Source organism: Pelophylax lessonae (genome assembly GCF_965119305.1).
Source record: "Pelophylax lessonae genome assembly, chromosome: 3".
Taxonomy (NCBI): Eukaryota; Metazoa; Chordata; class Amphibia; order Anura; family Ranidae; genus Pelophylax; species Pelophylax lessonae.
The window spans coordinates 619347685-619362730 of record NC_138770.1 but is presented as its reverse complement, the minus strand read 5'-3'; the positions used below and the strand labels follow the sequence as shown (position 1 = coordinate 619362730).

General features: G+C 43.7%; 1 protein-coding gene across 1 annotated transcript in view; it reads right to left on the bottom strand.

Moving 5' to 3' along the window:
- Window positions 1-678: 678 nt before the first annotated feature.
- Window positions 679-15046, bottom strand: part of USH2A (usherin) — a gene marked incomplete at its 5' end in the record, with an annotated part of 1334617 nt that continues 1320249 nt past the window's right edge. The window contains 4 exons of the mRNA XM_082250984.1: window positions 679-863; window positions 2113-2325; window positions 9220-9291; window positions 14155-14244. Coding sequence (XP_082107110.1) covers window positions 774-863; window positions 2113-2325; window positions 9220-9291; window positions 14155-14244 — 465 coding nt within the window. The 3' untranslated portion in view covers window positions 679-773. The remainder of the gene's footprint in view (window positions 864-2112; window positions 2326-9219; window positions 9292-14154; window positions 14245-15046) is intronic.

The window sequence follows — 15046 nt, the reverse complement described above, 5'->3', positions numbered from 1 at the left end:
ATGAGGAAGAAAGGGGGTGGGGCAGCGGCTCTGTGTCTGAATGGACACAGGAAGCTACGGCTCAGGTCGAGTGCCCCCATAGCAAGCTGTGGGGGCACTCAACAGGAGGGAGGGGCTAGGAGCGCTGAAGAGGACGTTCAGGGCTACTCTGTGCAAAACCAACTGCACAGAGGAGATAAGTATAACGTCTGTTATTTTTACCTAAAAAAAAATAGACTTTAGTATCACTTTAAAGACTACTGAACTTTCAGTTTCAATCTGCTTAACACACTTCAGGTGCATCAAAACAAAAGGTTTGCAAAGCTAGTTTTCTTCAGAAAGCATCCACAGCCTGAGTGGTCTTTTGAGGGCCAATGCTCAAACTCTGAGAGCTGATCACTGATAAGTTAATGCTGGTAGACGGGAAACGGAGGGTTATTACATATAGTGGTATAAAAAAACATCATCAAGCTCAAGCAGCCCAGATTTTTTATTACAATAAATACACATACTTAAATACCCTCACAAGTTAACAGGAAGCCAACCATTTGCTTATACCCCAGACAAAGGACAGACCACCACTAGCAGTTCATGGCCAGCGCCGGACATGAGTGCACAGTCTACAGTTCAGATGCTATGACATCACTAGTGCTCCTCCATCTGTCTTCACCACCAGGGTGTTTCAGGGCTCTGCCTGTCTTCTAAATCCTCGGTTGGTTTTTGGTTACCTTCATATCATCGTGGTATAACAATGAAGGCATCTTCATCTCTCTGGCTCATTGGTTCTCTCAGTGTTATAAAGGTGTATCGGTGAAGCCTGTGTGTTGCTTGGTTACTGTACTGAAGCTTTTTATGGTACTGACGAGATCTTCATCATCCACATCCTAAACAGAAAAAACACCCAAAACAATAAGATTTAAAATGGTATGCGTATAATGGTTTGTGGGTCAAAGCTTTATTGTTTTTCTTTTTTAGTTTTAGATGGTTTCTTTAGAGTCTTTATTGCTGTGTTCCCATTTGTGAACCATCACTTCCAATTTTATGGGTGTCAGAATCAACAGGAGGAGCTATTTTCCCAGCAGAACAGAAACAGTAGTAGTTTTTCAGTAAGATTTTTAGCAATTGGTACCTAGTGACAGGATCCCCCTAGACCTAGGGTTCTTTTTGTGTAATAAAGACATTAGGCAACAATTCTGCTGTTTCTATAGTGGATGTTTGCTTTTTACAGGGCCAGGTCAATGGCTTTGCACCAGTCTTATTTTTTGCGTGGGCATGGGACCAGCCATGGCAGGGTAAGAGAATACTGCCGGTATTATACCTACCAGTATGTTTCTGGATTGTTAAACTTACACTTTTTAAAAAAAAAAAAAAAAAATGCTTATTCCGTCAAATTGAACCAAAAGAAAAAAAAAATCTTGCATCGGCAGAACCCTAAACCCACAGTAGATCAAGATGATGGCAAAAAAAGAAAGAAAAACACTATAGAGCAGGGATCCTCAAACTACGGCCCTCCAGCTGTTGGAACTACACATCCCATGAGGCATTGTAAAACCCTGACATTCATAGACATGAGGGGAATTGTAGTTCCTGAACAACTGGAGGGCCATAGTTTGAAGACCCCTGCTATAGAGCATGATCCAATATACTTAAACGATTCTTCCTGATCCCCAAAGGCCACTAGATTGCCATAGGGTCAACTGTCTACGATTATAATTTTTGCAATTAGAAACACATCCAGCCCATTTTAAAGCAATTCATCAGTTCATGTGGAAGACTATTCAACATTTCCACAGCTCCTTCCATAAAGAATAATTTCCAAGGAGGATATAAGCCTTTTACCCTCTGAGCACAGAGTGCTCCCTTGTCTTTTGCAATGACCTTTATGCTAAACTTTACATCAAGTTTTCTATATGGACCGTTTGTACAAGGTAATCCTAATCCCCTGCATTAACTCTTCTCTTGGATGAGTCCAGGAAGACCATACAAACTTTATGCAGACTATGTTTGGTGTCAGACCTACAATTCAAATTGCTGCAAAACATGGTTTCTACTGCTTTTCACTGTGTATCATGGGACCAAGCACACTGAGAAACCTGGGTTTAGATCTCCTTTAAAAGTCTGCAATATACTTACCATCCCGCTATCATGTCCTTGAATAACACTATCCCATATAGAGCCTTCCAAAATTGACTTCTTATCCTGGGAGGAGATCAGCTGGCTGGCACTGCGGTACAAAGAATTTTGGGAGAAACTGTGGCTGATCTGGCCTTGGCTTGTCTTTCTGACCACCATGGTGTTATGACTTGTATGAGCCTCCATTCCAGAGATCTTTATGTCAGATATTCCCTAAAAAAAAGGAAATCATGTTTGTGTATTACAGTAGACACAGCTTGTAAAGGGCGGTTGAAAAAACATTGTAAAGAGCTGTTGGTGCGAAAGCCATGTTGTCAAAGGCAGAACAGGTGGATTCTTCAAATTATGAAAGGGAGAAGCTAGTTCTATCTTACCGAAGTGTACATGACACTGTGCAGACTCTGGTCCAAATTTTTGGCTGAATTTGCACCTAAAACTGAGCTAAAGAGGCACAGGACCTTTTTCTAATGCGGACACCGACTGCCTCGGAGCTGTGTGAACTGGCTCTATTGAGAGATGGTCACAGTCTGCTGTCATACGAATTGGATGCGGTGAAACTCGCATCCAATTTGCATTAGTATAAACTCAGCCTAATACTTTATTTTATTTTCGGAAAGTGGCAGAGCTGCTGTAACACAAACAAACACAACCTATGTATGAGCAGTCACCTTAAAGGAGCCCTTTAACGCTTACATCACTGAATGTGTTTATGAGCTATGGAGAGTTTGTCCGGGACAGGGCAAAAAGTGGGTTAACTTAATAGGCCGAGCTGTACAGGAAGTATCTGCCCTCCCAAACAGGTGAGCTCAGAGAGACTGGGGGCGACGTGGAGAGGAGAGGGCATGTTTTATGTTGAAGATGCCCTACAATGCAGGGCATGGATGCCAACTAACCACATAAGGAAAGAATGTGATTTCTGCTTTAAAAGCATTTCTGTGTAGCAAAATGTATGTGCTTTACTGGAGGAAGCAGACAAATGTGAACAGACTTCTGGGAGCAATTATTGCTCACAGCTCATTGGACAGATGTTGGGGTAGGTGGTACCCTTTGTGAATTTTCAACCCATAGTACATAAAGGCAGTGCAACCCAGCAATACCTAAAATGCTTGTGTTCAGTGTTCTCTTGTTCGCTGAGACCCTTCCCTCATACTCTATTTTAACTGCAAGCAGAGCTTCATTCAACAATGGAAACCCTGTATAAATATAAAACTGTTGCTGGGATATTATATGAAGACATAAATGAAAGACATATGTACGTCATTATGGCTTTCCTTTTTTTGAAAATGCTAATTTCGTAGCAGTGCCTTCTATAGTGCCTAGGGGAGAGTGATCACACCATTCTGCGGGTGAGTTTCTTTGAACAATGAGGATTCCATATCTCATGAGAAGAAGCTCCTTCACTGTGCTGGATTGCTGCCCAATGTTCCCAGGATCTCGGCAGAATATTCCTGACATCACCCTCTTTCATACAGTCCTGGTGACAAGGTAAGGTAAAGGCCATGCTTTGTGAAAGGGGGGCAAGGCATGATGATATAATTGCACCTTGCTTTTAATATGCCGTGAATCGGACACGTCCTTAACATCTAAACTAATTCTTGATGAATTTCATCTTCCTGACAAACACCTTTTTTTTACACCCTCCAAGCAATAAGCTTTAAAGCCAAATCCTGTCCCTCAAGGATTCTTTAAACCTTTAATTCTGGATACCCTTTTGGAGAACAATATCCACAAGATCTCAGAAATATACAACAAACTGTCCACCATCCTTCACCCTGACACGATGCCCTCCACCTGCTCCACATGGTACAAAGACTTCCAACATGAAAATATACACAAAATCATCCTCTCAGCATATAAAACCACCTGTGCATTTGTAACAAACGAATTCTGGCGTGAGCAGCAATGCAAAATATTGCATCAAAGTTACATCCCATACACAGGTTAACACAGCTTTGCCAAATCACTCAACTTGCCCATTTTGCAAAACATCTAAGCCCTCCCTCTTCCACAAATTTTGGTCTTGCCTATTAATTTGGAGGTTCTGGTCCAAGGTAGGAGTCTTTGTTGCATCGATAACCGGAATCAACCCCCACAAAGACCCACTTCTCCTTCTATTGGGATCCTTTGACAAGATCTTTAGAACAGATCAAGAGATTTCAACAAAACAAAAGTTGGCTGACCCCTTACTACATGGCTGCCAGAAGAACCATCCTTAAACACTGGACCTCTCCCACCCCTCCAACTGTACAAGATGTGAAATGCGACTTACTTAGTTTAAGCAAAATGGAGACATTAGATCTCCGGTTCTCAAACCAGAAGCATCTGACCAATTTTATCAACAAATGGTCCCTTTTCATGGAATCCTACCCTACTCCTTGATACTCATCGGCTTGACCTCAAAACTGACTCACAGCCCAAGATGCCAAACCACCACCCCCCAACTGCCATCTTGCCACCTTCAGGGCAGGACTGGGAATGAAATTCAGCCCTGAAAATAATTTCATACCAGCCCCATAGCATTATTATACCAGCCCAACAGCATAATGCTATTATTTTCTTGTTCATAAAAGGGAAAACCAAGCATTTTTAAAGCACATTTGAAGAGTGTATTATATTTAGATAAGACAGATATGAAAGCGCATAGGGCTTTATATATATGAGCAAATTCCGGTTAAAAGTGCGGACATGGTACAGGAGGTGGTCATAGGCTGTGTGGGCATGGTACAAGACATGTCAGAGGCTGGGGACATAGTACAGGAGGACATGTCAGAGGCTGCGGGCATGGTACAGGTGATGCAGGGGTTCTGGGCATGGTTCAGGGGATGCAGGGGCTTCGGACATGGTGCAGGCGCTGTGGACATGGTACAGGAGATGCAGGGGCTGTGGGCATTGTACAGGAAATGCAGGGCTATGGCCATAGTACAGGAGATTCAGGGGCTGCTGGCATGGTACAGGAGATGCAGGGCTACGGGCATAGTGCAAGAGATGCAGTGCTGCGGGCATGGTACAGGAGAATCTCCTGTACCATGCCCGCAGCACTGCATCTCCTGTACCATGCCAGCAGGGGCTGAGGATGGTACTGAGGGGCTGAGGAGATGCAGGGGCTGCGGAGGAGTCTCACTTACCTTTTGGTGAGGCGTCTTACATTTAAAAATGGTGCCAACACGTCACCGCGCATGCGCCATCTGCCCGGGAATAGCCGAATGTATATGGGCTTTCCCGAGCGGCAGCGCATGTGCAGTGCGCATGCCGAGCCAGCCATAGCCATTTTTTTTTTTTTTACATGAATTAGTAGCCCCAGGGCAGGGGGAACTTTCCAGCCTACTAGGAAATTTCCTGGTATCCCGGTAGGCCAGTCCGACCCTGGCCACCTTCAATCAAATGGATCATCGTTGACTCTCTATGTTAACATCCTGGACAACCGACCACTTCACTGTATTCTCTTCAACCTACCCCAGTGAACAGGAGGCCCCCTGCCTCTCTCTCAAACCCCCCCCCCCCCCCCATCCCTGTCATGCCTCTCCTTCTTTACCTTTTACTTTATCTTTCCCTCAAAATTGTGAATTACATATGTTTATAGTACCTGCTATGGATCCCTTTATAATGGTTCTAGTTCTTACTATCTAACTTTTGCCTTATTGTGTATTTTACTTAAAAACCCAATAAAGTTTCTGGGAAAAAAAAAAAATGCCGTGAAAGGGTAACTCCACTTTCGTGGGGGAAAAAAGTGCAAATAAAGAAAAAAATAATATAGTGTATACAATTGTGACACAAATCATATTGTAATTGAATGTTTTTTTAAAAATACCTTTTCCTTTTCAATCCTGCAGCCGCTTTCGTTTTCTGAAAATGCAATGCGATATGGCTACCTGGAGGTGTTCTGTACACAGAATGTTTACTGAACACACCCCAGTAACATAATGTCCTACTTGTGTGATTGGCTCACTGATTTTTCCAGAAGTCTGCACTAAGATACAAGTCAGATTTCAGGCATCCGCTGCAACAAAAATTTAATTTCTCTTTCGTACATTGACAAGACACAGCTCCTGATCTTCTTAACCATTGAGTATACTCCCTCTCTCTGCTATAGGTTTTTTCTGCCTAGTTAGAAGTAAGGACCTAGTTCCTTGCAGGCATCTCTGGTCCTGGCAAATTTTTCTTTTGAGATAGAATTTTTTCTCCTTTTCTGTGAGATCTACAATCGACTGGGTGATGGGCTGGATAATCTAGATCCAGTGGTCTCCCCAGTCTGGCCAGCGAGCACGCGCAGACCTCAGCTCCGCGCTAGGTCAAAAGTGACACCCTCCTGGTGCCTCCATTTTCTTGTAGCCTGTGTGCTCAATGCACGGCGGCCATGTTTGTGTAGTCCGGTGGCCATTTTGTGGTGGTTTGCCATTGAAAATAGCAGTGGCCATGACCGTGGAGCCCTGTGGGCTGCAATTTTGGCAGTTGGAACCCCTCCTCGACCCCTGGTGTTGACTCCTGGATCCTTTCACTTCCTGATTGCTGTAGGTGGAGTGCAGATTATCCTGGTGGCGGCGAGTGCCTGTTTCTGCTGGGTGGTGAGACTGATGGTGTCCTCTCCCTCCCTGCTGAGGATCGCTTGGTGCTTTGTGACTGGCGACTGGGTGGTGCTGCCAGTCTGGTGGGGGTTGTCCCTTTGCAGTGTTTTACACTTTTTGAAGGGTCCCCCTGGTGACTCATGGAGTCTTTGAAGCACATCTACCCACCTGATCCCCTCTCTGAGGCTGTGGGGCCCTCCAGATCCTAGCCATCCATCGATGTACTGACGGGGGTCCTGGAGTCCCATGTGTCCCGGGTGGAAGTGGTTTTGGGGCGACGGGCTAGCAAAAAGCGCCCCCCCGCCTCATCTGATCCTGAATCTGATTTGGCTGCCTCAGATGTGGGTCTCCCTGCTGGGTCTGCGACCACGCGCCTGGAATTCTCAGATATAGAGGATGATTCCTCCACATCTGCAACCGCGCACGAAAAAGCACTAGTGGAAGCTCTGATTGTATTTGTGCGTGAGAACCTAAAGATGGAGGATTCGACTGAGGCACTGGTTCCCTTTGCACTCACAAGCAATCAAGATCGGCAAAGGTGTTCCCTTTACCCGTCTATTTCCCTCGCTAAGCTTTTACGCTGTGACCTGGAGGGAGAACAGCTCCCCCCTACCCTTGCTGAACTGGTTGACCAGCTGGTCCAGAGGCTGCAGTTTATCTGTGATGCCTCTTTGGATGCGACTCCCCTAGTGCCTCAGCTCTCTGTTTCGGCAGCGTGTCTTTTGGCTCAAATGCTGGTCTGCGAACCAGACTTCGAAAAAGGCCTTCACTGATCTTCCCTTTTAAGGAGATCGCCTGTTTGGAGCTACCCTGGATGATATCATTAAAGGGCTCATGGGGGGAAAGAGTACCTGTCTTCCGGAGGCTACTAAGGGCATGGACCCTCGTTGTAGATGTGGCCCCCCTTCTCGGCTCATAAGATGGTTTTTTCCTCCCCCAGGGACCTTGCGCCCATCCCCGGACTGCTTATAGGGTCTGTTTGGGGCGGTACAAGACCTGTTACTTCAAGGGGTGATTGTCCCGGTGCCGACATTGGAACATTTTCAGGGTTTTTACTCAAACCTGTTTACAGTTCCCAGGAAGGAAGGCAAGGTGAGTCCAATTCTGGACCTCAAGTCACTGAACTGCTTTGTGCGGGTGCAGAAGTTCAGGATGGAGTCCATTCCCACGGTGGTGGCATCCCAGCATCAGGGGGATTTTCCTGCTTCTATCGACATAAAGGATGTTTACCTTCACATTCCAATATGTGCCGGTCTCCAGCGCTTCCTCCGCTTTGCTGTGGGAGAGGAGCATTATCAGTTTGTGGTGTTATCTTTTGGGCTCGCCTCTGCTCCTTGTGTCTTCACAAAAGTGTTAGCCCCGGTGCTAGCGTTCTTACACCAACGGGGGATCGCAGTACTGGGCTATTTGGACAACCTCCTTCTGAGAGCGGAATCCCCTTCTGCTCTGGTGGAAAACCTGGAAATCACCATACGAACTCTGGGGGAGTTCGGCTGTATTCTGAATTTTCAGAAGTCTGCTCTGGCTCTGTCCACAAAGCTGGACTATCTAGGTCTGACTCTGGACTCTTGAAAATTGCAGGTGTAGTTAGTTCCCTGCTGTCCAGCAGATGGTCATCCCTCCGGATGCAGGGCCTGATGGTGTCTACCTTCGAGGCAGTTCTTTTTGCACAGTTTCATACGAGGTCCCTGCAAAGGGAGATTCTGGCCAAATGGGACAGGACAAAGCAGTCTCAGGACAATTAGACATGGCTGAGCCGGGTATTGCTGGAGTCCCTGATATGGTGGAGTTGTAATTCTTCTGACACTGCTTGTAACAAAACTACGTACCTATAGCAGAGAGAGGGAGTATATCCCCTGGGACTGCCCATAGGTGTAGCCAGACTTTTTTTTTCTGCCTAGTGTCCCACTCCTGTAGGGGACAGTATAACCCAATGGTTAAGAAGATCAGGAGCGGTGTCCATCAATGAACATCAGAGAAATTGAATTTTACTGTAAGTCAAAAATCCCTTTTATTTTTTTTTTTTTTGGTGAGAGACTCCGAATAGGAAAACGTCTAAAAGGATGCCGGCTCAGCAGATTTCCTCATTAGTGCTCTGCAGCTGCTACTGATTGATAATTATGAAATCACTCCCATTATACTCAGCACAGGGGCACAGAGTAATTTCTTCAGAATAACAAAGGTAGGAATCTGCAACAACGTTTGTTCAAATCCTTGTAATGTACTTAGATCACCCAAAGGGGATGTGTTTTTTTTTTTTTTTTTTAACAAAAGTGGAGTTACGCTTTAACTACTTTTGGTCAGCAAGTGAAATTCTAGTGAGTGTTAAAACTAGATCAGCAGTAAAGAAAGGCAGCATTTTCAATATGAGAAGTAAACAATGGCATCTGATCTATTTCTCTCAGTGCAGGATTCTTTTAAGTAGATCTTACATGCCACAGAGATCTGCATTTCAGATATCACACAGGTCATGCTTAATGGAAGACAGCTTTTACTGTGTAAAACACTGCACACCCAAACCAGGCACAAGCCAACACTAGCATACCTCTAGGTGCATTGTGTAACTTTTTAGCATAATACGATTTGATGAACCAGACAATTCAGCAACAAGATCACTCTGAGGTTTGAAGAAAAAAAAAAATAGAAAGAAGTTAGTGATTTTGCTTTACCCTTGGTTAAAAGGACAGCGGTCCTGAATAATGACGCTACAAACGTACCTCAAACACCTTGAAATGCATGTCAGGCATGAGAAAATGGCCTCTCAATTTTAAAGCATAGGATTTTAGCATGTATAAAAATATATATTTTTCGCACTCACCCAAAACTTTATATAATCTCACAAAAGTGAGTACACTCCTCAAATTTTTGTAAATATTTTATTATATCTTTTCATGTGACAACACTGAAGAAATGACACTTTTCTACAATGTAAAGTAGTGAGTGTACAGCTTGTATAACAGTGTAAATTTGCTGTCCCCTCAAAATAACTCAACACACAGCCATTAATGTCTAAAAAAAAAAAAAGCAGCTTTTGCAATCTTTACTTTTAATCCAGAACGCTCTCCTACAATTTTTTTTTCTGCCACTAGGTGTGCTTGGTCATGACCAGAATCATTGAACCTACTTCTCTGATTGGACTGTCCTTACCTGACTGAGCCTGTGAAAGGAGAAGCAGCACTCAGATGAGCTCATCTCTCTGTCACTATGCTCTGTCAGACATAAAGACATGGATGAGCGGGTTTAGGGAGAAGGAACTTGACTGGCCTGCACAGAGTACTGACCTGAATTTGATAGAACACCTTTGGGATGAATTTGAGTAGAGACTGTGAGCCAGGCCTTCTTGTCCAACATCATGCCTGACCTCACAAATGCACTTCTGAAAGAATGGTCAAACATTCCCATAGACACTCTCCTAAGCCTTGTGGACAGGCTTCCCAGAGGAGTTGAAGCTGTTATAGCTGAAAAGGGTGGGCCGACTCAATATTGAACGCTGCAGACTAATGCCTCGTACACACGCACCGATTGTTGGCCGACCGATCGTCCGTCTTTTGTCCAGTGTTGTTGTGTTGGTTGAAATGTGCTCTAGACTGCACACAAATTTTCTCGGCCAACAACAACCAACTTCAGAAGTGATGTCATGTGCTGGTTAATTTTCCGTGTGTTTTTTCTTCTCTGAGCATGCCCAGTCTTGCTCATCTGATGTTTGTCTGCCGAAATCTGTACTGACTGATGAAAAATCGGCCATTGGTGACGGCCAACAAAAATTTTATAGCATGCACACCAGATTTTGTTCGGCCGAAAAGTCGCAGTCGGTTGTCGGAATCATCATACTAACAAGCCGACAATCGGACGTTGGCCGAAAATTCACGGCCAACAATCGTTGTGTGTGTACGAGGCTTAAGACTGGGATGCCTTTAAAGTTCATGTGCGTGTAAAGGCAGGTATCCCAATATTTTGGTAATTTAGTGTATTTTGGTATTGATATTGAAAATATGACCATGCTCAAAAAACAGTTTTCGTTTATAGATAATGCTCATATGAAGCCATTTATTATCACATCATTGTTTGGCTCCTTTTTATATCATAATAGAAATCCCCCAAATTGGTCTAATCAAACGTTTACAAACCCTGAAATGTTTAGCCTTGGTACAAACACACAATGTGGCGCACACACAGGTTAAAGTGGCAATTCAAGGTTTGATTTCTCACATCTGTTTTAATTTTAAATTGCAATTAGCGTCATTTATATAAATAGTCAATGAGTTTGTTAGCTCTCACGTGGATGCACTGGCTAGATACGGAGCCACGGGGAGCAGAAAAGAACTGTCCAAAGACCTGCGTAACAAGGTAATGGAACTTTATAAAGATGGTAAAGGATATAAAAAGATATCTAAAGGCTTGAATATGCCAGTCAGTACTGTTCAATCACTTATTATGAAGTGGAAAATTTGGGGATCTCTTGATACCAAGCAAAGGTCAGGTAGACCAAGAAAGATTGCAGCCACAACTGCCAGAAGAATTATTTGGGATACAAAGAAAAACCTACAGGTAACCTCAGGAAAAATACAGGCTGCTCTGATTGTTTCAAGGAGCATAATGCGACAAGGGCGGGAGGTGCATGAGTTACCTTTTCCTGGTTAACTAGCAGGTGACTGGTTGCTAGGATGGCAGGCTGTCCTAGCAACCAATCACCAGCCTAATGTGAAAATTTAACTCTGGCATTTCCCGCCCTCCATCCAGTGTGGTTGTGTCTCCCACTCTCGAACTTTTTAAGGTTGGAGACCATGGGCAAGAGGACATGGCTGTGAAGGTGTGAGGGAAACAAGTGGTGACGTTAAGGGGGCTGTGCTGTGTGTGGGGGGGTGAAATTAAGGGGGGAAGAGCACATTGTGGTGGGGGAGGGTGAAGTGAAAGGGGAGCACTGCTGTGGGGAAGGGTGATGTGAAGGGGGACAAGTTCTGGTGGGGAGATGTGATGTGAAAGGAGGGCAGTGCTGTGGGGGAGAGATGTAAAGGGGTGCAATGCTGTGGGTTAGACGTAAAGGGTAGCAGTGCTGAGGAGGAAGATTTGAAGGGGGCAGTGCTGTGGGTGGGGAAATGTGATGTGAAGATGGGCAGTGCTGCTGAAGGTGATGTAAAGGGGGGGGGGGGTGATGTGAAGGGGAAACTTATGTGAAGTGGGAGACTGAGGACACTGATGTAAGAACAGGATTGTGATATAAAATGAGGGGTCTGTGATGGGAGGAGTCTGAGACATTAAACAAACATGCAACAAAAACAAGAAAAAGCACTGTTTTATGAAAAAATAAGGTAATTTTGAAATATATGGCAACAACATGTCTCAAAGTTTGGGCAGGGCAACAACATGCTGCCAAAGCAATACGAAAACGGAAGCGCTGGAAGAACATTTTGCAACTAATTAGGGTAATTGGCAACAGATCAGTAACCTAATTGGGTATAAAAAAAAGCATCTTAGAGAGTCAGAGTGTCTCAGATATAAAGATCGGCAGAGGGTCACTAATTTTTGAAAAACCACATGTAAAAGATGTTGAAGAGTACTCAGTATAATGTTCCTCAATGTAAAATTGCCAGCTACTTTAAATATATCCTCATCTACAGTACATAGTATCATCAAAAGGTTCTGAGAATCTGGCGAAATCTCTGTGAGCAAGGGACAAGACCGAAACGCAATATTGGATCCCCATTATCTTCAAGCACTCAGGCACCACTGCATTAAAAGCAGGCATAAATCTGATGGACATCACTGCATGGGCTCAGGAATACTTTCAAAAGTCACTGCCTGTGAACATAGTCATCCAAATATGCAAGGTTAAGGCTTGATTGTGCAAAGAAGAACCCAATTCTAGACGTGACGCAGTGATGTCTTTTGACACTATTTTTCTTTGATATTCGTGGTGAATGTGGGGACACATTAAGGTGTTAGCAACAGTTCTAATTTCTCTATTACTAGTGGAAGTGCAAGAGTTATTTGTTCTGTGATTCAGCAATGCTGCCGTCTTCTCTGGATCAAATATTGAAAATTGGTCTTTTGAAAAGTGGCAATTGTTCTGTTGTCAATCGAAACCAAATTTGACATTCTTTTTGGCAACCATGGGTGTCATGTCCTCCAGACAACTTTCCAGCTTATCAGCACTCCGTTCAAAAGCCTGCATCTCTGATGGTACGGGTGTGCATTAGTGTATATGGAATGGGCAGCTTGCACATCTGGAAAGGCACCAACAATGGTGAAAGTTATATCCAGGTTTAAGAGCAGAAGTTAGGCAAGGATGGGACCACGTTCCTCTCCCAAAACTCCAGCAACTGGTCTCCTCAGTTCCCAGGGGTTAACAGTGTGTTGTTTGAAGAGGGGTTGCTACACTGTGGTAAACATGGCTCTGTCCCAACTTTTTTAGAATTAGAGTTGTACTTTGCCAGCGTTGTTGCCCTGTACCAACATTTTTGAGATGTTGCTACCATCATTTTCAAAATCCCCCTATTTTTTTCTTAAAATTGTACATTTTCTCAGTTTAAACTTTTGATATGTTTTCTATTTTCTATTGTGAATAAAATATGGGTTTATGAGCTTTGCAAATTTTTGCATTCTGTTTTTTTTTTGTAGATTTTACACAGCGTCCCAACTCTTTTCAAATTCTGGTAGTAGGACATCATAAATTATATGGGAAGTTAGGGAGCATTGAAAAGTCAGGAAGGATATAGAAATTATAAATACATTTTAGGAATTTAGGGATGATAAAGTCAAGAAGGACTTTTTTATGTCAGCATCAGTGACAAGTATTTTTTTCAAGACCGATATGGTATCTGTGCTAACACAGGTTAAAGTGGTTGTAAAGTCAGGATGATAAAACACTGCCATCCCCTCTGTTTAATCGAGATGTATAGCACTATGTGTATGTTTTTAAAAATTCTAACTGTAAATACCTTATCTCACAGCAATGACTTGCTGTCAGTGACATTCCTCTGCTTGCTGTCAGTTACATTCCTCTGCTCGATCATCCCCATGTAAGGAATGCAGAGGGAGGGGCAGAGATAACCCTCTGACATCAACTGGCCAGCAGAGGAAGGTCATGTGACCACTGTGAGATAAGGCATGGATGATTAGAGTTTTACAAAAATGGACATCTAGTAGTTTAGATCTTGATAAAATACACACAGGCATTGGAACTGACCGGCAAGGAGGGAGGAGGAGATACAACAGAGAGGAGAGAGCGTGATGACTGAGGTACGTAAGCTGACCATTGTATAATTGATCAGCAGCGGACACAGGGACAGGCAGGATCAGCCAGGTATATTACTTTATACAAAGGGACAAATTACACAGCACAAGCACTGTACTGTTTCACATACTTTAAAGGAACAGGATATATATAGATAGATAGATTTATATAGGGTTACAAATGCTTTAATCAACAAAGGTTGTTCCATCTTCCCTAGTTCTTATTCGATGGTATGCTGTGTCTTACCTTTTCTAGTAGATTTTCAGCACAACTGCCTGGGTTGGAGGCTTGAACTGCTGAAGGGGGCAGAGTAGGTTGCTGACTATCAGAGAGTTTCTAGATGGCAATGTACAGAGATGGATACAGGAAGCAAAAGAGAGCGCAAGAGTCAGTGAGGAAAAGTAGAGTAGAGACTTCTAAGCAGATGAAACATGCATTTGGATGTTTTCCCATGCACCTAAGATTTAGCATTTTATTTGTTTTTATTGAAATGTGTTTTAAGTCTACAGAAGTCAGAAATCAACATGCGCAGAAATGAAAACTAGCCCAATTGACATTGGTACTATAAGGTAGAGTTTTTTGGTCAAAGACTTTGCATGTCTCCTCTGGCAAAAAACAACCAAAAAAAAAAAAAAAAACGCTTTCCCTTCCTGCTCACATTTTTACTGTAAATTAACTGGCACATGTCTGTAAGATGCCAAGAGTAGGAGTTTAGTGCCAAAATAATGTAGCTTCAGCATATGGCACCCCATGCACAAAAAAAAAAATAAAAACTACAATGGCCAAGGAGGAGGTTCTTAATGGCAATAAAACAAAGACCGGAAGTGAGGACCTGTCATCGCTGGGGGCAGACGTTAGTCATAATGTGCAAGCATGCTGTGTATTCTTGCACATTTTTAAAAGGACTCCAGCTACAGGCATCATTCAGATATATTATTTTTCAGCAGGCAATTCCCTGCACCGTAAAAACATAGGGGCTGTTGAGCCGCTTAATTGTTTTTACAGGCGGGAGGGGACATCTCCCCCCCCCCCCCCCGCTGACCACCCGTGCAATTGGTGAGCTGGAGAAGTTATCCTCCGTTGGTAGTCTCTATGACCTTCGGAGGCTGGGCGCGACGTTATGATATCACGTCCGGCC